The sequence below is a fragment of the Fusarium poae genome (assembly GCF_019609905.1).
Source record: "Fusarium poae strain DAOMC 252244 chromosome Unknown contig_3, whole genome shotgun sequence".
Classification (NCBI taxonomy): Eukaryota; Fungi; Ascomycota; class Sordariomycetes; order Hypocreales; family Nectriaceae; genus Fusarium; species Fusarium poae.
Genome location: NW_025408661.1, coordinates 14,244 through 39,371, shown reverse-complemented (window position 1 = coordinate 39,371; position 25,128 = coordinate 14,244). Strand labels below are relative to the sequence as shown.

Genomic DNA, 25,128 nt, shown 5'->3' with positions numbered 1-25,128 from the left:
CCGTTCCGCCTGAAGCGTTCCCCGTTCACCTGTATTCCCGAGACCAGCCCGTGACAAGCTGCCGCGGCATACCGGCGTGCACAACCAACCGCACATTCGGATCATCAACCCCTAACCCCAACGCGTTCGTTGCCGTGATCCATCCTGATTCGCCTCCTCGGCTGCTCATCCACTCCTCTACCATTTGTGCCTTTGCTTTTCCATCACCGGCACCTCGCCAATATGCTGGACATCCCAACTTCTTCGCGATCCCTTCCACTCGCTTGATTGTCCCGCCATATACGATCACTTTCCCCTCTTGATGCCGTGCCGTCCATTCAACAACCGACACACCGACCGGCCATCAATCCCAACTCTTCCTCAAACCTGTCAACCTCCTGATTGATGCGCATTTCGTCTTGCCTCGCCTTGAACTGCTCGTATCGTATGCTTCGCTGTGCCTGCTCGAACCGTAACTGGACTTCACCGTCGGCTACGACCTCTCCTCCCCCACCGCCGTCGCCGTTGCCGTCGTCGTCGCCGCCGCCTTCTTGATACGTGTCTATATACTCCTCGCTGCCCACTTCCTCCCTCTCAACCCACGATATGTCTTCTTCAAACATCAACTGATCTCTCTGTCGCCGGCATATATCGCATGCCTCTTCCACCTGTTCCTCACAACCAACCCGGTCTAATCGACCATCCATCACCTGGTCCAACACCACACGGCGACACCACTTTCCGCTGATGAACCTCTCCACGGCTGCCTCCCTCGGTGGCCAACTGCTGTTCTTCGCCGGTCCTTTACCATTCTTCTTCCCTACCTTTTTCCTTCCTTCTTCCTCTGCTTCTTTTCCTTTCGGTTGGCATGTGATGATGACCGCTTCGCTCTGCCCACCATCTCGCCCGGCCCGCCCGCTCTCCTGCACGTAATCCCGTAACCGACTCGGCACGCCGGCGTGGACGACCAACCGTACGTCCGGCACGTCTATGCCTAACCCCAATGCATTCGTTGCCACGATCAAATGCCCATTCTCAATCCACGATCGTAATCTTTGCTGCTTGCCGGCCGCCGTGTCTACTTTGGAATGATACATATTGCACTCCAACATCTTGGCCAATCGCTCAACCCGGTCAATCGTGCCGGCATATATGATGACTCGGCCGTTGTTGTGCTGATGTAACCAATCCCGTACCGTCTTGACCGTCTGTATATCCTCCGCCTCTTCCTCGGGACCTGCTTGCCGACTGCTGCTGCTGCTGCTGCTGCTGTTGTTGTTATTGTTATTCTTATTAAACCCCTGACGCTGATGTCTCGGCTTTGTGGGCTGTACTTCAATTACCCTGTACCGGATATTCGACCTCGACGTTCGCGATCGGAATATCTTAACACGGTTCATCACCAACTTGGCTACCTCGCAAAACCTCTCGACCTCGCTGGGCGGTAATGTGGCCGTCAAAAACACCTTCTGCACACCCCATTCGTTCAATACTTGGCCCAACTCCATCATCTGGGGTCGGAATCGATATGTGCTGTCCAATATCGTGTGGCACTCATCGATCACGACCCGATCTGATGCACATCGCGCCTGCAACCGGTTGACGAAATCACCGAACCCCTTTGTCACGGCTGACTCGGGCGTCACGAATACGATCGGGGCCATCTGGTGACCTCCGCGGCTGTCCCAAATGTACGTCCCTGTCTCGCTCTTCTCGCAACGCCCGTGTAAATCATCCCGCAATGATATCAACGGCACAATCACAATTGTGGTGCCGCCGCTGTCGTTGGCGCAATACGCCGGCAACAAAAACGACATGCTCTTGCCCTCGCCCGTGCCTGCGATCTGGACGATGGGACTCTCACCCCGTATAATCGCCCGGATCACGGCCTCCTGCTGCCCCCGGAACGCCGCCGACGGCCCCATCATTTGCCGCAACTGACCGGCAATGTCGACCTGCTGCAACCGTCTGAACCGTTGCATCTGATTGTACTCTCGTTCCGTGTCGTATGGCACCCGCTTCCGCCGGATTCCGGCCATCACCCCGCCCTCCTCGCTGTCGTGGAACTCGAATAAACGGTGCCATTGCCGGCTGACCGCTCGAAACTTGTCCCGCATCGACGCCGTGCTGAACAACCCCTGCTGCAAATCGCGAGCGTATACCATGCCGGCCACGTGTGTTCCGTGCCCGGCTTGCAAATCGACCGGGTTGTCATCCAAATCGTCATCTTCGTCATCGCCATCCAACGTCGACTCTTTAAACGCACCATTTAAATACCGGCGGGCTATGGCAATCGCAATCTGTCTCCACGAACTGATATTTAATACCACGCTTAATAATCGCCTGCTGTGTCGCTGAATGATTCGACGGACCCGGTCGGATGTCCACTTTCGCTCCTGTACCCAACTCTGGAACCCAATGTCGTCGGGGTGCCCTGAACCATTATCTCTATCATCTCTGCCCCCGTCTCTGCCGCCCCCGTTGTCGTCGTCGTCGTCGCTGTCACCGTCACCGTCTTTGCCATTATGTATGCCGCTGTTGTTATTCTGCCTCTCTGATGCGGCCCGTCTCGCCTCCCTCTCCTCTACTATACTCTTTTCATCCTTACGTACCCCTTCGTCTGGCCATACGAACGGGCTTCGGATAACGGCGTCCTTGACGATGGCCTGCACCTGTTGCCAAAACGGCAAAACCAACCACAAATACCACACCAATAACTCACCCACGGCGCGTGGCAAATATCGGTGGATCACCTTGGCCTGGCCTGTTAACCGAAATCCCTTGTGGTACAACGTGACGATGCACATCATGCCGTTGTGCGCCAATACGTTTCGCACCCCTCCGTTCATTGTGTTCCGGTGCCGGATGCCTGATATCTCGGTGACCCGTCCTGGCTGGCTCATCATATACATCAACATGAACATACGCTCCATGAACCCATTAAACGTCTGGCCGTATGACTGTACTGCCCGGGCCTGAAATATCTTTCCGTCATTTCTCTCCTTGTCGATCCAAACCTTGTGTCGTGCCTGGCCCTGCCCGTGGGGTTGGGTGTCGCTGATCTGATTCATCACCCAATCGTTGCCCTTCTTTACCCACTCGTGGTTCCGTTCGTCGGATAAAAACGAATATCCTACACGGTCCTCACTGTGGTCGTCTTCCACTGCCGACCACGGGATCCGCGGCAACTGGTCCACGCCGTCCACCATTGTCAACGTCGCCAAATGCTCTCTCGCCTCCCTTGTCAACGCGTGCAACATCTCCGTCAACTGGCTCATCCGGAACCGTGTCTTTCGGTATTTGATGCGGTCGCCGTCCCAATCCACGGTCCCGCCTGCTGGCGTGTTGAACCGAATATACATGCCGTACGTGCGCGCCTCGTATATCCAATCCATCGGCGTCGGCTCGGCGTATGTCTCCTTTGATGTTACCGTCATGAACCTCTGCACCTTCTCACGCACGATGCGGAACATGCTGGCCGCCTCCTCCTCGGCCTCTTCCTCTTCCAAATCCTTCTCCCGCTGCAACCGGGCCACCTCGGCCTGCCTCTCCTGGTATGACTGATACACAACCATCGCCCGTGCCACTTTGATTACAGCCGAATATATGGGCGTGTAATCCATCACGTCCACCCAACCGCCGTCTTTACGAATCCCTAACACGGCCAACCCGCTAACAATGGCGCTGCGATACTCACCTACCGTTAACCTGTGGTCCAGTAGTGCGATAACCAGCTGTAATGTTAATTGATCGATCTCGTCCTCATCTAACGGGTTGGCTTCGGGATCTTGGATATGCTCCTGAATCATGGCTTCCAACGCATCTATGCGATCGCCCTGCTGCTTTGTTAATTTGAACCCGGGCTTCTTGTCGTCTTCCAACGCCTCCGCGCGGTAAATGTAACATATCAACTTGGACCACACCGCCGTGTACCGGGCCCACGTGTCGTCTTCGACTCGGTTGTCAAATGGTCGGCCCACCCCACGCGCTCCAGCCACGCATTGGCATCTGTCTTTGCGTCGGCCGCTTTGATGCACTCTCTATCCTCTCGTTCGAATTGCTGCTGCTTCTGCTTCATGGCGTGTTTCGCCCGCTCCATCATGGCGGCCTCGTCGGGTGTCTGGGTGGCCGGCGCCCCGAATCCAACCTCAAACCAACTACTGCCCGGCCCGTTACTGAAAAATCGCTGGCTTTGGACGCCGGTGCGCCACGGCACGTCGCTTGGGTCTATGGGCTGGTGCATTGCCCTCCTTCCTCTCCCTCGCGGATTGGTCCATCCGTGTGCCGTATGGTAATGCTTCTGCATACCTCGCGGGGTGCCGACCACAACTAAACACCCTTCCTCACTGCAACCTAAGTTGTTGCCTGTGGGGGGACGGATATATGGGATCGGGTCTGTCGTCGGCGGTGGCTTCGGCCATGTCAATAACCCTCTCCTGTCCTCAATCATACCGGGTAAATCCTTGACTTGCTGGACGATTTCTCTTCTGGCCGCTGTATTGATGCTTTTGTGATGCTTCTTCAAATCAGCGCTCATCATATGTCAATCAAATCAACTTTGGCCCCGAAGTTGATTTGATTGACAGCCCTCGAGCTCAAAGTTGATTTGTTTGATTTGATTGATACCCTTTTCAATTCCGTGAGTGGAGACCCCTACCCGAAGTCATCCCCCTCGTGTACACCAACACTCAGCTACCCACCCAACTACCTAACCTTACTCCGCCCTGCCTGACCCAGTTCTTGAGGCATTGAACATGTTCCAATGTATCTGCGCCCATCGAGAGCCTCTGAGAAGTCAACGTCAGCTTCGCTAGGCTGAATTGTCTCTCACAATCGCTCGCCATCGCTGGAATAGCAAAGACATCCAGGGCAAAGCTGCTCAGTGAAGGAAATGAAGCCCTGTGGTCTCTCCACCATTCGATAGCATCCTGCGTATCCTGTGGCTCGAGACGGAGGTACCTTTCGAGCTCGCCGACACTGTCACCCGTCGCAAACGCTTTCTTTGTCTTGCTATTAATCCACTGAGTGTACTGATCATCCTCTTGACCCGTCGTCGTTGGCGCTGCGTCGTTCTTCGTTGTTTCCTCGCACAGTCCCTGGTTCGCGTCGTACCAACGGGTGAAGTAATCCTTGATTCCAGCCTTGGCATCACGAACCCAAGCGAGTTGCTCCTCAGACACCCAAGTCGCCTCTAACCAGCTGATCCCGAACCTCGGGTGAAGAATGATTGCTGCCGCAAACAAGGGAGATTCTCCGAGCTTGTCATAATACTCATTCAGCTTCTTCCACCCGTTGTTGATTGATGCCCGAATGTAGGCTCGATGGTCCGCTGGTAATGTGCTCTTTGCGACGTCTCGGACGCTGATCGTTTCTCCGCCGTAGAATAATCAGCCCGAGAATGCAACGGTAAGGCAGATTCTACGAATATCGGAGGTTGACTCCGCTGTGGTAGCGCGTAAACCTCATCCTCCTCAAAGCGGGCAGGGGAGACGGCGAACGCGGCTTGGCCGACCGTTGGACTCTCGGAAATTTGCTGACGCCGTTGCAATCCGCTCCGCAGCATCCACTTGAGTTTCTCCCATCGTCTCCTCCGTAACCTCACTACAGAAGGCCTTCCAGTCCTCAAAATGCTCCAACAGATATTCCATTCCTATCACCACCTCCCACAGGCGTCCATGGCTGTCACCTTTACCCCAGCCTTGCGTCCGCATCGTCTGAAGGTATATGGGTTTGAGAATCTCGTTGACTTCGCCAAGAACCCGCCAGTCTTCACTGGACAATATGTCCTCCGCCGGGATCCGTCTTGCCCCGTCTTCCTCTTCTTGAGTTGCAAAGATAAATGCTCTGATATCTGTCTGCTTTCGCAAAGCCCTCTCAATCATCATGTAAGTGGAGTTCCACCGCGTTTCGTTGTTCATGACGACCTCGAGCTCGGCCGCGGATTCCTCACAGAGCCGGTATTCCTCGTGATCCTGCTCTCGGGCAACTCGCTTGACTCGCTAGACTGGCTAGCTGGGGTGATCCGGTGAGCTCTACGCAGGTCTGTCAGCTGCTGGATATCTTGTCAATGAGATTGAACGGGATAAGCACAGACTTTCGAAGATGGTCCGCTGCGGAAGACGTGGCTTGCACCGAAAAGAACTCCGCTGCGCCTCTCATATCACATCGATTGCAGCACCAGACGTGACCTATCGGTAGATCCTGATAGTTCAGCTCAACTAGGAAGGTCCCGTGCGACCTAATCCAGCTCTTCCTGCCCTTTGCACCTTTTCGAGCTAACAAATCCTCCTGGACGAAGCGACGGTTCTTCCAGGTAATCTTGGACAGATTCTCAATGGTCGGGTTGGGAGGTAAAGCTCCAACGGCTGCTTCTTCCAACTGCTTGGCAACCGTTTTAGGCTGAGACAATCGTGAGAAGACGGAAGAAGGAGGTGTAGGGCAAGGTGTCAATGTTGTTGGCGGAAAGCCAGCTGGCGACGGGGAGAGTGGCGAGTTCGACATCCTACTGGTGAAATGGAATAGAAACCACGTGTAGAAGGGATTATTTCGATGGCGCGACATGGTTGGAAAACGCGTTCCACATTGCATACGCGCGGTGGGGTCATGCGTTAGATCACGATAGCAGATACTTAGCTTTGCCGCTAATTCCCCCGCTATTTGAGAGTAGACTTCCATCTGCGACTATCTAGACTAGTGTAGGATAGTGGCTCGGGAAGATCTGGATTTTCCCTCGAGATTAGACGATCACATGATGCATATGTAATATGTCAATTATTTCAACTTTAGAAATGTGTGATTTGATTTGATTGAAAGGAAGAATTCGACGATTTGATTGATTTGATTGGGGTGATTGATTGATTGAGTTGACATATGATGAGCGCTGTAGATGGAATCATCTGGAGATATAAACTCGAGAAGAACTCTCATCTCAATAATGAACAATCAAGCTCAATAAAATATATTTTTCACCCAGCACTACTGCGCAATATAACAACAACGGCAGCCCCGAGTACCTTCAACCTCGCGAGTCGCAGCTGCACAATTTTTCCCGAGGTTAACTCGGTGCATCTCTCTAGACAGGTCCTTCCAGTCCAGCCAGAGCCTTCTCCCACCAGGGTGCGTACTCATCTCGGCACCACCCAGCGAGTCGTTGTAGAGCAGCGATGATAGCATAACATCCGTGCGAAGAGTCTGTAGAACCAATCTGAATACTCTCCCAGATAATCTGCGACACAGTTAGCACACATATGGTGAAAAAAGGTGAGAAATCGAACCAGCTTATCAGGTGTGCGCTGGGCAAAATCGACACGCCAGTCAGCCCCATTTACAAAGATGATAGGAAGCATAGGAAGGTTATCGGGATCAGCACGAGGCAAAGACTCCAGGTGTCGAAAGTGAGCTCGCACCCAGGTCCCAAGTTGAGCAGGACCAGCAACTCCGCCACCAGTCGACTTCGGATTCTTGGTCTCGATGCTGATGGCCAGCGGCGTGTCTCGCTCGTCGGTCAGCTGAACATGGGCCACTCGGTTGTTCTCGTTGCGGGCTTTGAATGTCTTGATAGCTGAGTAGAGCGATGAGTCTTCTCGCGGCTCAAAAAATATGCCATAGTCGATCCTTGCGTCCGTGATGAAGGGGTCGGGGTCGCGGAGGCCCGGGTAAATTCGACATTGCGTGCTGGTAGTGAGAATAATTGTTAACCCAGTCTCAGTCTGTTGTTGGAGAAACATACATGTTCTCATATGAGACGCCGTCTTGCTCACTCTCGTAAAGGGCAACCTCGAGCAGCGGAGAATGAACGCTATCATTCCACGTCGACTCATGAGAGAGCCGGTCCTCGCACTCGGCCGTCCGGCGACGAACCATGCGAAGCCGTCTGTAGATATACTCATCATTGGCTATAACGCTTTGGTCCGTGGTGGGCGGCATGAACCAGCTCTCTAGTGGAGGATTAGGGAAGCTCTCTTGCATCGTGATTCGAGCCTTGTACACTCCACCGTCAGCCATTGAAAGGACCTTTCATTGAAGATATATTTTACTCACCTTCATGTTGTAGGGAATAGTAGGACCATTGATCAAATGTGCAAGGTCTTGCATGAGCGGCGTGATCTGAGCTATACCCGCCGTCATCCTCTTCCGCTGAAGCGGATATTGCTTTGCATTGCGCAGCTCTAGTTCCCGCTTCCTGGGGCTCGAGGATCCAGAACTAATCGGAATTGATCTGTTAGACCCGCTCTCGGATGATGCATAGCCTAAACTGGCGTCCGAGAAACTCGCCGCTCCTAAGAGAACGGTCAGTGGTAAGCCTGAGATCGGCATTCAATACATCGAACCTTTTTGACGCGGCGTGGCATCCGGATCTGGTGCTAGATTCCTCGTCCTTGGCTTCTTGGGGCTTCCTGAGCGCGACATGATTCCGATGTCGAAGCTACCGTCCTCCCAGCCACTGGGGGGGTTGCCTTCCTCGATTTGGCGTATCCAACCCTCGATGAACGTGGTTGTAGGATCAGCCACGGAATCCCCTTCAAGATACCACATGGGTTGTAAACAGCTGGGAAGAGCAGGTTTGCGCAAGATTGTTGTGGTTCAGGGCGATAGATGGGAAGGTGCAGGCGGTATAAAGTGTCAAGGGATGGTGCGGAGCCGTGAATGTTTTTGTTTAGACCCTGGGATTTTGTGGTCGGTGGGGCAACGTTGGACTGGGTTCCAGTGCGCACCTGGCCAGATAAAAATGAGCCCCGCAATCTCATCAGCACCTACCCCAAAGGTAGGCAATAATTAGCCATCACTGAATACCTGATTAAGGCCGTAAAAGCGTTTTATTCCAATACGAACATCAACTCTAATCTGTTTCATTTGCTTTACAGTACAGTATTGAGCACTTGCACCTATCCTATCCTAGCATACTGGCGGATAGTGCTCACTATCCAATGGCTTTACCATAGTAAAAAAAAGTACGCTAATGAAATGACGACCTGAATCCATTGCACCCCAACGGATTCAGGTCACCCCCAACTTTTTGTCGGTAAAATGCATTTTAAGTGGATGCATCGATCCATTATATCGAGGGAAGCTTATATCTGGCTTGCCGGCCTGCGAAAGTCATTTTTGCGGCGTTGCGACCGGTTCAAAGTTCAATTCAATTCATCGATTGAAGTTGAATTGAGACCAGGATTTGGCCAGCCAGATTAGTCATTAAGACCAGCCCGAGTTCAAAAATCATTAGTCAACCATAAGGTCAGTAGGGCGGCCAATACATGGGCACCTAGGTGCCCAAATAACCTTGGGCATCCCCCCTAGAGCACGCAATATTATTGGGTCAAAATTCCCCACACTTTGACAAAGCACTAAAGCCTCAGCCGGCCTTCATGACTCGTACGGCAGGTACAACAGCACTAACACCTGAGATTGTGTTAGACATTTGCTGCATCGACTCAACTACAACACCGTCATTGATACCTGGAGATGGTATTGCATTAAAATTAAACGTACATGGACCAAAGAATATAGTCACTTCCTATTTAATAATCGAGTCGTTTTGAGCGCTGAATTGACATGTGTGCTATGCTCTTACTCCTCACAGGGCGGCCTTTGGATCAGTTTTCATGCTGTCAACTTTGCAACGCTCCGTGGACCTATAGAATCGTGTTCATCGCAAAATCATGTGTTCAAGACTTTAACCACCCATTAACCCACAGTTAGGCTACAGCTGCATCTTTGAGCTCATCCCCCCGCCCATCTGTCCAGCAACAGCTCTCTAAAGTAGCCCTAACCGCCCTGTTGTTGTAGGCTATGTATTGGTGCCACGCCTAGTCAGGCGGCGCACCTGGGTGCCCATGTATTGGCCGCCCATAAATGATGAATGCTTAGTCAGGGGGTTGTGCCCCTAGGGGCCCCATAGGGACACGCCTAGGCGCGCCTCCACTCCTGAACGCGTAGGCGTGCGGATTATGTCAGCCCTCAATTTGGCCCAAACTCCACTGTCGAAATTCCGAGTTCTGATGCAGTTTTTACTTTTTAGAATACTATGATCCTAAACGGTTATGAATTCTTAATTATCTACCGGAATGGATGACCTGCTGGGCCTCACTATCTACTGCTGCCGCCTCCCAGATATCATGCATACCTCTTCTACTGGAAAAAGGGCTGCGTTCCATCTCCGCAGCTACTTGAGCCTCGACACGGTCATCTTCCGCTTTGCTCCAATCTAGATAGGCCATCATCTCCTCTTTAGTCCAATCTCTGGAGCCTTTTGGAGTATCGCAGCGCTTACCCATATGCTTCCAATCGAGACACCATTGATAGCTAGATTTGTCGTACCGCAGAGGTAGACCTAGCGCCCTCCGATACTGCTGGTTAGTTTTAATACTGCCACGAGGCTGCACCTTGTACCAAGCATCTCGAGCAGCAACATATCTCTGATAGATAGCCCGAGGATCATCATACCTTGATGTCGGCATTATCCTTGTCTGTGCCGGTGGTGCTGCTGATGATGCTGCCGGCACCATATTGTCCGCGCCGTCGAGACTGACGATAATGCAACTGGCACTATCTATCACTGACTCTGCCTGCTCTGATGATCCCGAAGACGTTGGTCTTGGAGCTTCTCCTGCGTGCAAGGATGATACTGATGAAGATCTCGTCGACAATGGTCTTGCCTGCGCCGACGGTGCTGGTGGCTTCAAAAGCTCCTCGTATCGTTGAGGGCATGTCTTTGAAGTCATTGTATGACCTATCTGGTGGCATCTGCTGCATTTAGGTTGTGCCTTTGGCCGTGCTGTTGCCTGAACTGCCTCGAATGCACTTGGCTCTCTCTGGGTGCTTGATTGTGTTCTACTAGTACTCGAACCGGTGGCTATCCGATCGGGTCGATGCTGAGGCTCCAGTAGTAACCGGTGAACACCATGGCGATTGAGGTGCCAATGTGTGTGAAAATGCTCCAGGCGAAGGGGCTGATCTTGTTCTTGTAGAGCCTTGAGAGTATGGGCGCAAGGGAGGCCGTGAGATCTGGAGAATGCACCGGTGCAAATGGGCAGGTGTTCTTTTAGGAGCAGCTTCCGCTGTTCTTCCACCTTGCGTAAAGCCTCGTGAGATACCCAGCCACGTATGGCACTGTATAGTGATCCAGAGAGCTCGATTGGTATTCTCATTTGCTGGCTGGCTTGGTTGGATTGCAGTTCGGCTAATTGATTGAGAAGCGCATGCTTCATAGCCCTCCAAGCCTCGAAGAGATCTAGCGTGGATTTCTTGAGGTGGCTCTTAAGGAGCCCATGGATACCCTCAACCCGCGAGGTGACTACATAACCAAAATGAGGATGTTGATCAACCCAAGCCCTCACTACCCTTTCCTTGTACGGATCGAGCCAATTGGCCTTGATATAGTTAACCTCTTTAATGTATTGTGGTAAGTAGCGCCTTTCAAGCTCTTGCACGCGCTGATTAAATGCCTTTTCATCCGGTGACTTCATGATCGAATGCCAGTGATTGAAAAACTCATTCCAATCGGCCAGACCTTGCTGGTAGGCCTCTGATCCTTGTTGGTGGCGCACGAATGTCGGCTGGCAATAACGGAGGACTGCCTTATTCGCATGCCATAGGCACAAGAGTGAAATTGAGGATGGAAAGCAGATTTCTGCGGCGTTCATACAAGCCTTATCGCGGTCTGTTAGGATAACCGATGGAAGCCTTGTATGGCAGAGTTCATACAGGGACCTGAGCCGGTCCAAGGCCCATATGTAGTCCTGCTCAGTCTCGCCGCTGAGGAATGCAAAGGCTATACAGAACGATCGCTGGCAGGCGTCGACGCCAATCATATCAAGCAGTGGCATCCCGTATTTGTTTGTCTTATATGTACAGTCGAGGAAAAGCAGGTCTGGGTAGGCCTGAAGGTACGCCAATGACTCTGGATGGGCGAATAACACCGCTGTGATTCGGTCATCCGAATCAAGCCGCATTCGGTTCCAGAACCCTTCCTTATCCAGTTAGTTAGCAAAGGCGTGTATAGTGCTCTGACCCTCACAAAGCTCTCGTTTGCTATCTGCGATACGATTATAAATATCTTGCTGCGTTGCAATAGTGTTCGAATTCTGGCGGATATAAGTCCTGATATCCTTTGGCGCTACTCCTGCATTCGTAAGGCGGCTGGCTGTCGACTTGTCTGCATCGGAGAGCTGCCGATGGACTGGATGGGCCGATTTGTGCCAGCTTGGCTCGTGGTTGTGTAAATGAAACCGGCTGTCCGGACGATGCCTTAAAGACCAAGTCGCCTTATCTAGGGATTCCTTTGCGATAATTGAGAACCGGCAATTGGTTCCTCGCGTAGTAGTCTTACGCTGGCAATCTTTTGACACGCTAGGCGGACAACACCATCAATCGCATGCGTAGGTGATAATCTGCCTGCCGCTAGTTGATCGTGAAGATCTTCCAGTTATGAACGCGTATCCTCTCGGTGCTGCCCACTTGTTGATAGCGGCGAGCAGAGCCTCTCGTGAATCGTATGTACCCTCTGGCGGGAGCACATCATCAGGAAACGTCGCTTGGGCCATGATGAAGCCCGCACCTGGGGACTACAGTTGTGACGAGCAAAAGCAGTAATGGGTGCAGCCCGTGAAAACCGCGACAGTGGAGTTTGGGCGAAATTGAGGGCTGACATAATCCGCACGCCTACGCGTTCAGGAGTGGAGGCGCGCCTAGGCGTGTCCCTATGGGGCCCCGTGCCCCTAGCCTGCTGACGGGGGGGTCTGTGCCCCGAGCACACAGGTCCTGTGCGCCTAGACGACGCCCTCGGTCGCTCGCAGGTTATATAACAACCCAGAGCTTCAGCTACGACGGCCCGGCCAACGAAATGCCATGCTAGCGACGATGGGTCTACAGGCACCCGAGCAGGTCGTCATTATTCTAGCGACAGGGTCTGGCAAGACGTTAATTTTCATGGTCGGGGCTGCATTGGAGGGTTCTGCAACAACCATACTGATCCTTCCCACCGTAGCCCTTTCCGGCAACATGCTCGGACGCCTCGACAAGGTTGCGTTAAAGCACCACATCTGGCACCCAGGCTCGAGGAGGTCGGCGCCCATCGTCATCGTATCGGCCGAGGCAGCTTGCACAGAAAGTTTCCTCGAGTATGCCAACCAACTATGTAGTCGACAACAGCTAGACAGGATAGTGGTTGATGAATGCCATCTCACCATAACGGCAGGGAGCTACCGACGGAGTATGTCGCAGCTGGCATGGCATATACGGCAGATCCGCACACAGACCATCTGGCTGACTGCAACACTACCGCCGGTCTATCAGGAGCTCTTTACCGAGCACAACAAGCTCGTACGGCCACATATCATCAGAGAGTCAACAAATCGCCCCAACATCCGATATATTGTGCGTCGGGAATGTGGGCCAGGCGGTCTTTGCGAGCGGGCAGTTCGTCTTGTGCAGTCATGCTTGACTCGGACAGACCTGTTCTTCGAGAGGGGGCGGGATAAGATTATCATCTACTGCCCGACGAAGGACCTTGTGGCAGAACTCGCCGAACTGCTCAGTTGCCCATCCTACACGTCCGATTCCGGTACGGCGGAGGAGAAGCAGGCGATCCTAGAGCGATGGCTGGCAGCTATCGACTCGCCCGTCATTGTGGCGACATCAGCACTAGGCCCCGGCTTCGATCATCCACATATCAGATATGTTATACACATTGGTGCCCCAGTGCTCCTCACAGACTTTTCGCAAGAGTCAGGCAGAGCAGGCCGGGATGGGAAAAGGGCTGAGTCGATCGTCCTACTTAGCGCGGCCTGGCAGCCACAGCTAGATCGACGTCTGGGGCCGGACGAGGAGGCGATGCAGCTGTATCTCACACAGCGTTACTGCTCACGGGGCATTCTCAGTCAGTTCCTCGACGCACAGCCGGACTGGCGATGGTGCATGGAGGGCGAGGAGCTCTGTGACGTCTGTCCGGAATACCACGCCCAACGCCGGCCACCTACCCTAGACTTTCGCCTACCCCCGCCAGCCATCGAGACTGTGGGCCAGGTTAGCGGGGACAAAAATCAGGCCGGCGATGATGCTGTTGTTGAGATAATGACCTTTACTGGGCCTGCTGAGGTGCTTCGCCAGGATGCAGTATGTGACAGAGAACTAAGCCAATACGAGAAAGATATGGAGACGATGATGGGCTGCTGCCTCTACTGCCGGGTGGAAGGCAAACCATTTGAGCATTCTGCCACTACCTGTGCACGTCGCCACGACTGGATCAGAGCAAAGACTAAAGCACTTCGTGAGTGTCAGGGTAAAAATAAAGAATGGATGGATAGATTTGCCGTATGCTGGAAGTGCTATCAGCCACAAGAGATATGTCGAGCTGCAGACCCGGAGTACGAGGAGGTAACAGCATGTCGATTCCCAGATATGGTTATGCCTTTATGCTTTGGAGCATTTAGTCGGCCAGGACGCACTCAATGGTTCTTGAAGCACTTTAACCAGTCCTTCAAGACATGCCACGAGTATATGCTATGGCTTGGTAAGAGTGCATTATTAGGGGGTAGTAGGTGTGTAAATGCCAACTGTGTGGCTTCTCTCTTGATGGCGGAGTTTTAAGTAGAGTTATAGGGTTAGAATAGATTAAGATAATATTATTACTAGTATGGAAAGAATATAACTTAATCTAGCTGTTAAATAATAAATACCTAACTGACTTAATACTAACTTAGTTATAATTTTGTAGTTTTATATATTGTTGAGTGTAGTTAACTATCTTCTGTATAAAGATAGTTCTATCTATATAACCCTAACCCTTGGGTAGAATCTAGATTTTTCTTTAATCTGCGAAGTTAAGAGGGTTAGGGGTGTTAAGAAGAGGTAGCAAAAGGAGAAGGGCCAGTAGTGCTCTACCTGTAACCCCAACCCTGGTTTTAGGTCTAACCCTAACCCCAACCCTGGCCCAATATCGGGTTAGGGTTAAGGAGTAAGGTTAAAGTTAAAGTTAGAAAAGGGCTGGAGAGGAAAGGGAGGGTTAAAAGAAGGGGTTATGCCAGGACTTTGGCCAGTTCTTCTTTATATGGGCTACACGTCGTGACGGATGAAGTATTATTGCCGCACCGTACGCAGGGCTCCCATCTGTAAGCTGATAATACTTATCGAATACAGCCCAAGAAGCTGCAATGCAGCTCCGTAGTGTGGCGTTGCCAGAGTGTTTCTGGAATGCTTGTGTATAATGTTTGTGAAGAACATCCATTGTAAAAAGTGAACGGTCTAGAGTGGCGTATCGACCCTCTGTAAGCTGAGTGATCTTCCAGAACGGTTGAAGGAATGCACGCGTCTCCCCTAGAGCACTCCACTCATCAGGCGTGAGGTAGTCGTCTCGCAAATCCTGGTAATAATTCTTCTGGTACCACTCAACATAGCTCTGAAGATTGAGAGTGGTGTCCAGCAGGAGAAACCATGAGTTCCACCGTGTATCGTTGTCGAGCCCCAGCGATCTTCCAGCGCGCTTCTTGAATTCATTCCATCGATAGTCGTTTTCGCGCATGTGAATCGATATGTTGTGCACCTTTCCAAGAGGCCCAAGCCGCCGCCATCCTTGCGCCCTTTGTGGTTTGATCCTTTCAGAAAAATCAGTGCCAAAAGCCGATTCATCGGTGTCTTCGATATGCTCCAAAGCCGCTCGAGCAGCCTCTTTTGAGTCTATGAAAAGGAAAGCCTGAACTGCCAGGTTCACTATATGGCCGTGGCATCGGATTCTACGGGTCTTGGCTTCCCAGTCGACGCCCTTCTCCTGGAGATAATTGGCGAGTAAGTGGCATAATTTGTCGTTTGATCCATGGTTATCACCAGTGTAGAATCCCACCTTATTCCAGATATTATAATCCTCGAGCACGTGCTGAAGAAGCTTCCATTGTTGGGCACCACCGTGACTACCCGGCCCGTCAAGACCTGGCAACTCCGACAAAGCTAATAGTGCCTGCAGCGCTTCCTTCGCATCCGGATCTACAAATTTGACGCATATCCCAAGGAAAGCTTTGTGATTTGGAGCAGACCACACGTCAGCAGAGAGATGAAGTTTCCATGGTGTAGACTGCAATTTTCTTCGCAACATGTCTTTGTGTACACGAAAGGAATTGGAGACAAGCTTCTGTATGGAGCCGTGAGAAAGGCTGATGAGGTCATCTGCCGCAGGATTGACTGCAGAAATGAGCGCATGAAGCTCTGGCCAAGAACTGCAGTTGTAAGAGAGATTACGGACAGTCACGAGCTGAATAAGTGCCTCCAACGCTGCTTTGTGATTGATGGCATGTCTCAGAGTTTCTTCTCGTTTTGCCAGTTGCTTTGCAGCATGCATATCGCCGGCCTTGGCGAAAGCATCCTGAATCAGACGGTCACGCCGTTTTTTAATCGGATGTTCATGGGCTTCCAGCTCAATGCCGTGTATCTTGAGCAGATGATTCCGAAAGGTCGTTAAAACGGTCATGGAGTAAGTCGGACTTACACAATGCATGCAGTAGTAAATCTTCTCATTTTTGCGACCGCAACGAGATGGCTCCGAATTGAGGGGCTTACGGGCGTGAGCCCAAGTATTTGCGGTCGTTTTACGCTTTCGAGCCATGCGCTCTTGGATATCGCCGCTTGAGAATCGAGGGTTCGTGCTGAAGATTGAGGAAGAGCACAATTCGCTTGTGGACACTGGAATCCCCGCAGGGTCAGTGGAAGTGGATGTCATCAGCGAGGACATACGCAGCGTCCTTACACAGTGGTGTTGGAATTAAAGAAAGAGTGGAGAGTTGGAAAATCGCCCCTGAACGGGATTACTACAGGGATCAAATTTTTTCCGCCGTATTGCCATACTTATGGAATACGACATCCCCGTATGGAATATGGATTAACGCGTATGGATTATTCCATATGGATTAATTAATCCATACGCGTATGGATAGAAAGCCTGACGGTATGCCTGCTTCAGAGGGCCAAAGACAGCCACATCTAGCGGTTGTAGGACGTGCGAAGTGTGCAGGAAGGAAAAGAAGGAATATGTTGTTATCGTAACATTCCCAAAGGAAATCCTCAGTCATGTGACTACCGTGACCGTCAACAATAAGCAGTCGGGGCTCGTTTTTCTTCTCCGGTGCCGTCAACGGTATAAAGACCGTTCTTAGCCAAATTAACGCAATGCTATTGCTGGTCCATCCCTTCTCACTACATGTGAAGTTCCAGCTGTTCAGGAAGTTAAGATTGACCGGGAAATGTTGTTGTTGAAGAGTCTTTCCCTTGAAAATGACTGTAGGAGGCAGGACTTGCCCTGTTGCCGAGATACACTCCAAGATTGAAATCCAGGACCTGGAACCAGGCTGCTTCATAAGCACTACCTTCTTCTCCCTGTGTCCTATCACCAGACCGTTCATTCCTACTCCTTCCATCATTCCAACTTCGTCCATGTTCCAACGGTTCTTCTGCTTGATATCCCGGATGGCCGGCATCGTCAACAGCATGAAAAACGCCTTGATCTGGTTAGTTGAAGCCCCGTTGAACCGGTCAGAATCCTTCTTCTTGCCTTTCAAAGTCTTTAGTTCGGTATGTCGGTTCATAAACGCCTGTAGCCAGTTCTTTCCAACGCCATCAGGATGACCATTACGGCGAGCTATCTTGCTGGCGAAATCTCTGACTTGTTGATGTATAATTGGGCACCCTAGGTCAGCCTGGGTAAGTATCCAGTTTCGTAGCTGCTTTTCCTGTATCTCAGAGAGCTTTTGCCGTGGTTTTTGAGCTATCCGTCGTGAAGTTGAACCGTCAAGCCGACCTTGTAGTGCAGAACGGCTGATGCCATTCTCAAGTGCTGCCCTGCGTACGGAAATTCCGTCAGCAACCATCTGGAGCGCACGCTCCATATCTTTTTCGGTCCATTCGTGCATTCTGATTTTAATGGTAAAATCAGAATTAATCAGAATTAAATTCTGATATGTGGTTGTGATGATATTCAAGAAATAGTAAAATCTCAATTAGGTGGTTGGGTTGAAAATCAGGTGGCCGGTTTGCCGGGGTGGTTGGTTGTGGGGTGGCCGACGTTATTACCTAAAAAGGAAGGGGGAAATTTGTATGGTACATATTTGTACGTACAATAAAGTTGTACGTACGTACAGCGGCTAAAATACAGTACGTACGTACGTACGTGTACAAGAAATTACATCACTAATCACCATAGAAAATAGGTGGGAAAAGAAGTACCTTTCATTTGCGGCATTTTGATTGGACCAAGCCCCTGTCCGGTACGCGATGGTAGCCCCCGCGCAGTCAAGGAGATACTTGAGTAGGCTTTGCCAAGCGTCGAATTCAACGCTTGGCCGTCTGCGAATGATGTTAACCTCCCGCTGGAATCAGCAAACCAGCTCAGCACATCGTCCTGGTTCGCATCTTGGGCCGCCACCCCTTCGGGATATTGCTCGAAGAAAGCCCGGCTACACCGCCAAAGTATGTGCCATGAAAAGTTGCGGAGCCCCGGCATACAGCTCACCGTCTTTTTACTGACAATCACAATCATGGTGGGGTCTGCGCTAACTGCATCCTTACTGACTCCCGGCTCTAGCGTCGCGCAAGACAAACTTGAGAAATAACCTCGCAAGCTAAGCTGACCGCCTAGCTTCTAGCTTTCGCTTCTTCCCTATCTCCTTTTCCTTTCCTTTTTATTTTTTTGTTATCGCCACTTCTGAATTGTGCATTCCCTCTCTCTGCCTTCTTTTCGTCATATCCCTGTTGACGTTGAATAATTCTTAGCCAGTCTCTTGGGCCGAAATCGACGACAGGCAGGGATGAATTGTCATTTTTCGGGACCGCATCACTTCCACGTAGACCAGTCTGTCTTTGAACGAACGATGTCCCAGGCGGGAGCCCACTTCACTGACAAATGATTTCGCGTCGTTGATTGTCGTGCTTGCCGCAAAAAAGAAAGAGAAAAAAAAGCCTCAATCCAGAGCCAAGCCCAACCTCTCTCCCCCACCGCGGTACCGGAGTGTCGGGACGAAAGAAACGTCACCATGCTTTGTAAAGTTGACGTAGGGGTCTCAAATGTTGGCGCGAGACTGAGCTTTTTTTTCGCTATCTTTTCTACAGTATTAAATATAAATTAGACCTCTGTATTGGTCCAACATTCGAGGCCCCTGCGGGCTGTACGGAGATGATACAGTGAATCTTGTCCTTTCTCGTTCCATGGCAGCTGCAGCCAGCAGCCTTCGGTTTGTCCGTATATTTCTTACCCCCACCTATTAAATATTGTGATTCTTTCAGCGCCTCGTTGGTGTGGTCGACCAACCGCCCTCCTGTGGGCTTTACAAGTGGCAGGCGACAAGGATCCTATTCAGCTGCGGAGGCCTTTCCTTGCGTGAGACGTAAGTTGATGAGGCGGTGGCAGTGTGAAATTCACGTGGAAGTGATGCTCTTTTCGTCACCTCATCGCAGCCCTAGTGCCTCGCCACCTTTCCCTCGTGCATCTCCAGCCCTGGACAAAAGAGCCGACTTGCAGAGCGACAAGATATCATCTTCATGTGCTTTGCCGCATAGTCAGACCTATCGCGTTGATCGTAAGGCGCGCTGCCTAAGAGCAGTTTTGTCAGCATGAACCCCGCTTCATCACCCGAACCGAACGACGAAAATCATCCCCGACCCCCGAAGCGACAGAAGACCTCTAATTCAAACGCAGAGAACAACCGACCATATGGTAGCTATACTATAGCCTGGGTTTGCGCGCTATATATCGAGACAGCTGCAGCTCTGGCCATGCTAGACGAGAAGCATGGTGAACTACCGAGATGTCTTAACGACGATAATGCCTATACGCTTGGAAGCATTAAGAATCATAATATAGTTATCGCATCCTTACCTCAAGACCAATACGGGAACGTCAATTCCGCCAGTGTGTTAGCGAACCTGAAGCGTACTTTTCCATCAATCCGCCACGGGTTGATGGTCGGTATCGGTGGTGGAGCGCCTGCTAACAAGGACATGCGCTTAGGCGACATTGTTGTGGGAACAAGGATCATGCAGTACGACCTTGGGAAGATCCTGAGTGGTGGTGGAATTCAGCGAACAGCCATCCCTAAGTCCCCCGACCGCTCTCTGTGCACAGCTGTAACAAACCTGCGAGCCAGCCATGAAATATACACTTCCCGGGTTCCGGCCATCATCCAGGAAAGAATGCAGAGACACATAGACTATCAACGTCCAAGCGCACCTGACCATTTATTCAAGGCATCATATCAACATGACCCTCGCATGCCGAATTGCCAAGGCTGCGACCAGTCGCAGCTAGAGGCACGGGAGGCACGAAGATCTCGCGAACCAAATATCCATTATGGCGCAATTGCCTCCAGCAGCCAGGTCATGAAAGATGCAGTTACCCGTGACCGTCTTGCCCAAGAATTGAATATTATATGCTTCGAGATGGAGGCTGCAGGGTTGATGGATGTCCTCCCCTGCCTTCCAATTCGAGGTGTATGCGACTATTCAGATTCTCACAAAGCCAAAGACTGGCAGAAATATGCAGCAGCAGTGGCTGCCGCGTATGCAAGAGAATTTTTGGAGGCTCTACCAGCAACCGGCGACGCACCAAGAGACTCTTGGCCCAATGTCCGTTTTCGTATGTTGGCCATTTACCCTGCACCTGCTCAAGTGAAAGAAGCTAACATGTCATTACAGCTGAGCAAACAAATACTGGTAATCGTCGACAACAGCTAATGGAGTCTCTCGAATTCGATCAAATCCATTCACGCAGGAGTACGATCAAAACTGCCTATTCTAAGACTTGCAGCTGGTTCCTCAAACATCCTGATTACCTGGCATGGCTGGATTCAAAGACGCAACCCCAAAACCATGGTTTCCTTTGGATCCGAGGCAAGCCAGGTGCTGGTAAATCGATTATCATGAAGTTCATCTACACCAAGTGGAAGAAAACAGACATCCCAATGAAAGCTCTCACTATATCATTCTTTTTCAACGCCAGAGGAGGATTGCTGGAGAAATCAGTTTTGGGCATGTATCGGTCTCTACTTCTGCAGCTTCTCGAAGGGTTCCCCGATCTTCAGACAATCCTGGAAGACCCTGATTTGATCTCACGGAACCAGGTCACATGCCCGTCATTGAACATTCTCAAGGATTTGTTCCGTTCCGCAGTCTCTTCCCTCGAGAAGCGAGCCCTTACCTGCTTCGTCGATGCGCTAGATGAATGTGATGAGCAGCAGGTCAGGGACATGGTTGAGTTTTTTGAAGAAGTCGCAGAACAATGTGTTGAACACAATGTGAGGTTTCGGGTGTGCTTCTCGAGCCGTCACTACCCTTACATTGACATCAAATCGGGGATTCGATTGACATTAGAAGGCCAAGACGGTCACAACGAAGACTTGAGGCACTATATCAGCAAACACTTACGCATTCAGGATCCTGCCCTTATTGACGAGCTGAAACAAATGATGCTCGAGAAAGCGGCTGGCGTTTTCCTCTGGGTTGCCCTGGTAGTGGACATTCTAAACAAAGAGAATCGCCGTGGACGCATAGCCCTTCGAAGCAGATTGCAGGCAGTACCAAGTAAATTGAGTGAGCTTTTCAAAGATATCCTGACTCGGGATCAAGAGAACATGGAAGACTTGTTACTCTCTATTCTGTGGATTCTTCTTGCAGAACGGCCGTTGAATCCTGGCGAGTATTATCATGCGATTTGGTCTGGATTATCACTGAAAGGCCTGGCTGATGTCGAAATGCCATCTGTGAACACCTCGGATGCCAGCGACTGCTTCAACAAATGCATCATCAGCTCTTCTAAAGGACTTGCTGAGATCACCAAAGCCAAGAAGCCTACAGTGCAGTTTATACACGAGTCTGTCCGTGATTTCCTCATCAAGGACAAGGGTCTATATCAACTATGGCCAGAACTTGGGACAGACTGGGAAAGCCAAGCTCACGAGAGGCTCAAGTTATGCTGCAACGCCTACGTATTTCACGATGTCATAGTGAATGCTATTGACGGACAACAGTCTACTGAAGCTCAGCGTATGAAGGATGATCTGTTAAAACAGTTCCCCTTTCTGGAGTATGCCAGTCAGTTCGTTCTTGGACACGCTGATGCTGCTGCTCACAGAATTACCCAGCAACAGTTCATTAGCGAATTTCCGGTATCAAGCTGGGTTCCTATCTTCAATATCTTTGAGAGGCATAAGGTTCGCAGGTATAATCAAGATGCAGACATGCTCTACATCCTAGCAGACAGGGGGCTTTCAAACCTCATTTGGACAAGGCTCGAAATAACCCCTGGGGTTGAGGGAGGAGGAGGGAGATACCGCCATCCACTCCTAGCTGCTATGGCCAAGGGGAATAAGGATAGTGTCGCAGCGTTGTTGGGTTTATCATCAAGCATACATAAGGGCATTGACATTACAGATGGTCTTAAGTGCAAGGTAGACTCAGTGCGGAAGGACCATACGCCTTTTTCTTGGGCATGCGAAGAGGGCCATGTGGCTATTGCCACGTTTATTTTGCAGAACGGTGCACGGGTTATTGAGGCTAACTTGGTGAGGATAATTGAGAACAATCAGTCAGAGATTGTGAAGATGCTTCTCGACAAGGGAGTGGATGCTGCGGCTGCTGATAGCAGTGGATGGACGCCACTGCATCGAGCATCAGCGAGGGTCACTCCGAGATTGTGAAGATGCTTCTCGACAAGGGAGTGGATGCTGCGGCTGCTGATAACGATGGACGGACGCCACTGCATCTAGCAGTAGAGGAGGGTCACTTAGAGATTGTGAAGATGCTTCTCGGCAAGGGAGTGGATGCTGCGGCTGCTGATAGCAGTGGATGGACGCCACTGCATCGAGCATCAGCGAGGGGTCACTCCGAGATTGTGAAGATGCTTCTCGACAAGGGAGTGGATGCTGCGGCTGCTGATAGCAATGGACGGACGCCACTGCATCTAGCATTAGAGAGGGGTCACTCCGAGATTGTGAAGATGCTTCTCGACAAGGGAGTGGATGCTGCGGCTGCTGATAGCAGTGGATGGACGCCACTGCATCGAGCATCAGCGAGGGGTCACTCCGAGATTGTGAAGATGCTTCTCGACAAGGGAGTGGATGCTGTGGCTGCTGATAGCAATGGACGGACGCCACTGCATCTAGCATTAGAGAGGGGTCACTCCGAGATTGTGAAGATGCTTCTCGACAAGGGAGTGGATGCTGCGGCTGCTGATAGCAATGGACGGACGCCACTGCATCTAGCATTAGAGAGGGGTCACTCCGAGATTGTGAAGATGCTTCTCGACAAGGGAGTGGATGCTGCGGCTGCTGATAGCAGTGGATGGACGCCACTGCATCGAGCATCAGCGAGGGGTCACTCCGAGATTGTGAAGATGCTTCTCGACAAGGGAGTGGATGCTGCGGCTGCTGATAGCAATGGACGGACGCCACTGCATCTAGCATTAGAGAGGGGTCACTCCGAGATTGTGAAGATGCTTCTCGACAAGGGAGTGGATGCTGCGGCTGCTGATAGCAGTGGATGGACGCCACTGCATCGAGCATCAGCGAGGGGTCACTCCGAGATTGTGAAGATGCTTCTCGACAAGGGAGTGGATGCTGCGGCTGCTGATAGCAATGGACGGACGCCACTGCATCTAGCATTAGAGAGGGGTCACTCCGAGATTGTGAAGATGCTTCTCGACAAGGGAGTGGATGCTGCGGCTGCTGATAGCAGTGGATGGACGCCACTGCATCGAGCATCAGCGAGGGGTCACTCCGAGATTGTGAAGATGCTTCTCGACAAGGGAGTGGATGCTGTGGCTGCTGATAGCAGTGGATGGACGCCACTGCATCGAGCATCAGCGAGGGGTCACTCCGAGATTGTGAAGATGCTTCTCGACAAGGGAGTGGATGCTGTGGCTGCTGCGGCTGCTGATAACGATGGACGGACGCCACTGCATCTAGCATTAGAGAAGGGCCACTTAGAGATTGTGAAGATGCTTCTCGGCAAGGGAGTGGATGCTGCGGCTGCTGATAGCAGTGGATGGACGCCACTGCATCGAGCATCAGCGAGGGGTCACTCCGAGATTGTGAAGATGCTTCTCGACAAGGGAGTGGATGCTGCGGCTGCTGATAACGATGGACGGACGCCACTGCATCTAGCAGTAGAGGAGGGTCACTTAGAGATTGTGAAGATGCTTCTCGACAAGGGAGTGGATGCTGCGGCTGCTGATAGCAATGGACGGACGCCACTGCATCTAGCATTAGAGAGGGGTCACTCCGAGATTGTGAAGATGCTTCTCGACAAGGGAGTGGATGCTGCGGCTGCTGATAGCAATGGACGGACGCCACTGCATCTAGCATTAGAGAGGGGTCACTCCGAGATTGTGAAGATGCTTCTCGACAAGGGAGTGGATGCTGCGGCTGCTGATAGCAGTGGATGGACGCCACTGCATCGAGCATCAGCGAGGGGTCACTCCGAGATTGTGAAGATGCTTCTCGGCAAGGGAGTGGATGCTGCGGCTGCTGATAGCAGTGGATGGACGCCACTGCATCTAGCATCATCGCTCGGTCGCTCAGAGATTGTGAAGATGCTTCTCGACAAGGGAGTGGATGCTGCGGCTGCTGATAGCAGTGGATGGACGCCACTGCATCGAGCATCAGCGAGGGGTCACTCCGAGATTGTGAAGATGCTTCTCGACAAGGGAGTGGATGCTGTGGCTGCTGATAGCAGTGGATGGACGCCACTGCATCTAGCATTAGAGGAGGGTCACTTAGAGATTGTGAAGATGCTTTGAAAGTGGACACGGGAGCCGGTAAGGAGTACCATGCAGTACCCACCTGCCGGTAATACCAACCTACTGGTAAGCAAAAAATATATTTCCCCGTACAAAATGCAATTTTTGAACCAGATGTAAGAAATCTACCAAAAATAATAAGAGTGAAATAATTTTCGAATTTCGTTTTAACGGCCAAACTACCAACCCTAACCGATAGGCCGGTGGTAGTTTGGGCCAAACTACCAACCTCGGAAAACGGCACGGGCCAATGGGGGTGCGGGGATACCCTGTCGGGTGGGTCGGGGCTGATGACAGGGGGGCCAAACTACCAACCCCAAACTACCAACCACACAAGCAGCCAATCACAGACTCTCAATTAACCCCAAGTCTCCACTTTGGTC

General features: G+C 51.4%; 5 protein-coding genes across 5 annotated transcripts; 2 read left to right on the top strand and 3 right to left on the bottom strand.

Annotated features, from left to right (window-relative positions):
- Positions 1-25: 25 nt before the first annotated feature.
- FPOAC1_013648 (uncharacterized protein) lies at positions 26-4,222 on the bottom strand (the record flags this gene model as incomplete). Its single annotated transcript, XM_044857989.1, has 3 exons — positions 26-297; positions 338-3,853; positions 3,913-4,222. The coding sequence occupies 3 exons, from the start codon at positions 4,220-4,222 to the stop codon at positions 26-28; spliced, it is 4,098 nt and encodes a 1,365-aa protein (XP_044700813.1).
- Positions 4,223-6,024: 1,802 nt separating this feature from the next.
- On the bottom strand, positions 6,025-6,480 carry FPOAC1_013647 (uncharacterized protein; the record flags this gene model as incomplete). Its single annotated transcript, XM_044857988.1, has 1 exon — positions 6,025-6,480. One exon carries the CDS (start codon positions 6,478-6,480, stop codon positions 6,025-6,027), a length of 456 nt encoding a protein of 151 aa, XP_044700812.1.
- A 571-nt stretch (positions 6,481-7,051) lies between these two features.
- On the bottom strand, positions 7,052-8,514 carry FPOAC1_013646 (uncharacterized protein; the record flags this gene model as incomplete). The annotated part of the gene is made up of 5 exons (XM_044857987.1): positions 7,052-7,204; positions 7,254-7,653; positions 7,709-7,959; positions 8,020-8,258; positions 8,310-8,514. The coding sequence occupies 5 exons, from the start codon at positions 8,512-8,514 to the stop codon at positions 7,052-7,054; spliced, it is 1,248 nt and encodes a 415-aa protein (XP_044700811.1).
- A 4,311-nt stretch (positions 8,515-12,825) lies between these two features.
- Positions 12,826-14,437, top strand: FPOAC1_013645 (uncharacterized protein; the record flags this gene model as incomplete). The annotated part of the gene is made up of 2 exons (XM_044857986.1): positions 12,826-14,245; positions 14,409-14,437. The coding sequence occupies 2 exons, from the start codon at positions 12,826-12,828 to the stop codon at positions 14,435-14,437; spliced, it is 1,449 nt and encodes a 482-aa protein (XP_044700810.1).
- A 5,129-nt stretch (positions 14,438-19,566) lies between these two features.
- FPOAC1_013644 (uncharacterized protein) lies at positions 19,567-24,745 on the top strand (the record flags this gene model as incomplete). Its single annotated transcript, XM_044857985.1, has 3 exons — positions 19,567-20,587; positions 20,647-22,544; positions 22,595-24,745. 3 exons carry the CDS (start codon positions 19,567-19,569, stop codon positions 24,743-24,745), a joined length of 5,070 nt encoding a protein of 1,689 aa, XP_044700809.1.
- Between the last annotated feature and the right edge of the window lie 383 nt (positions 24,746-25,128).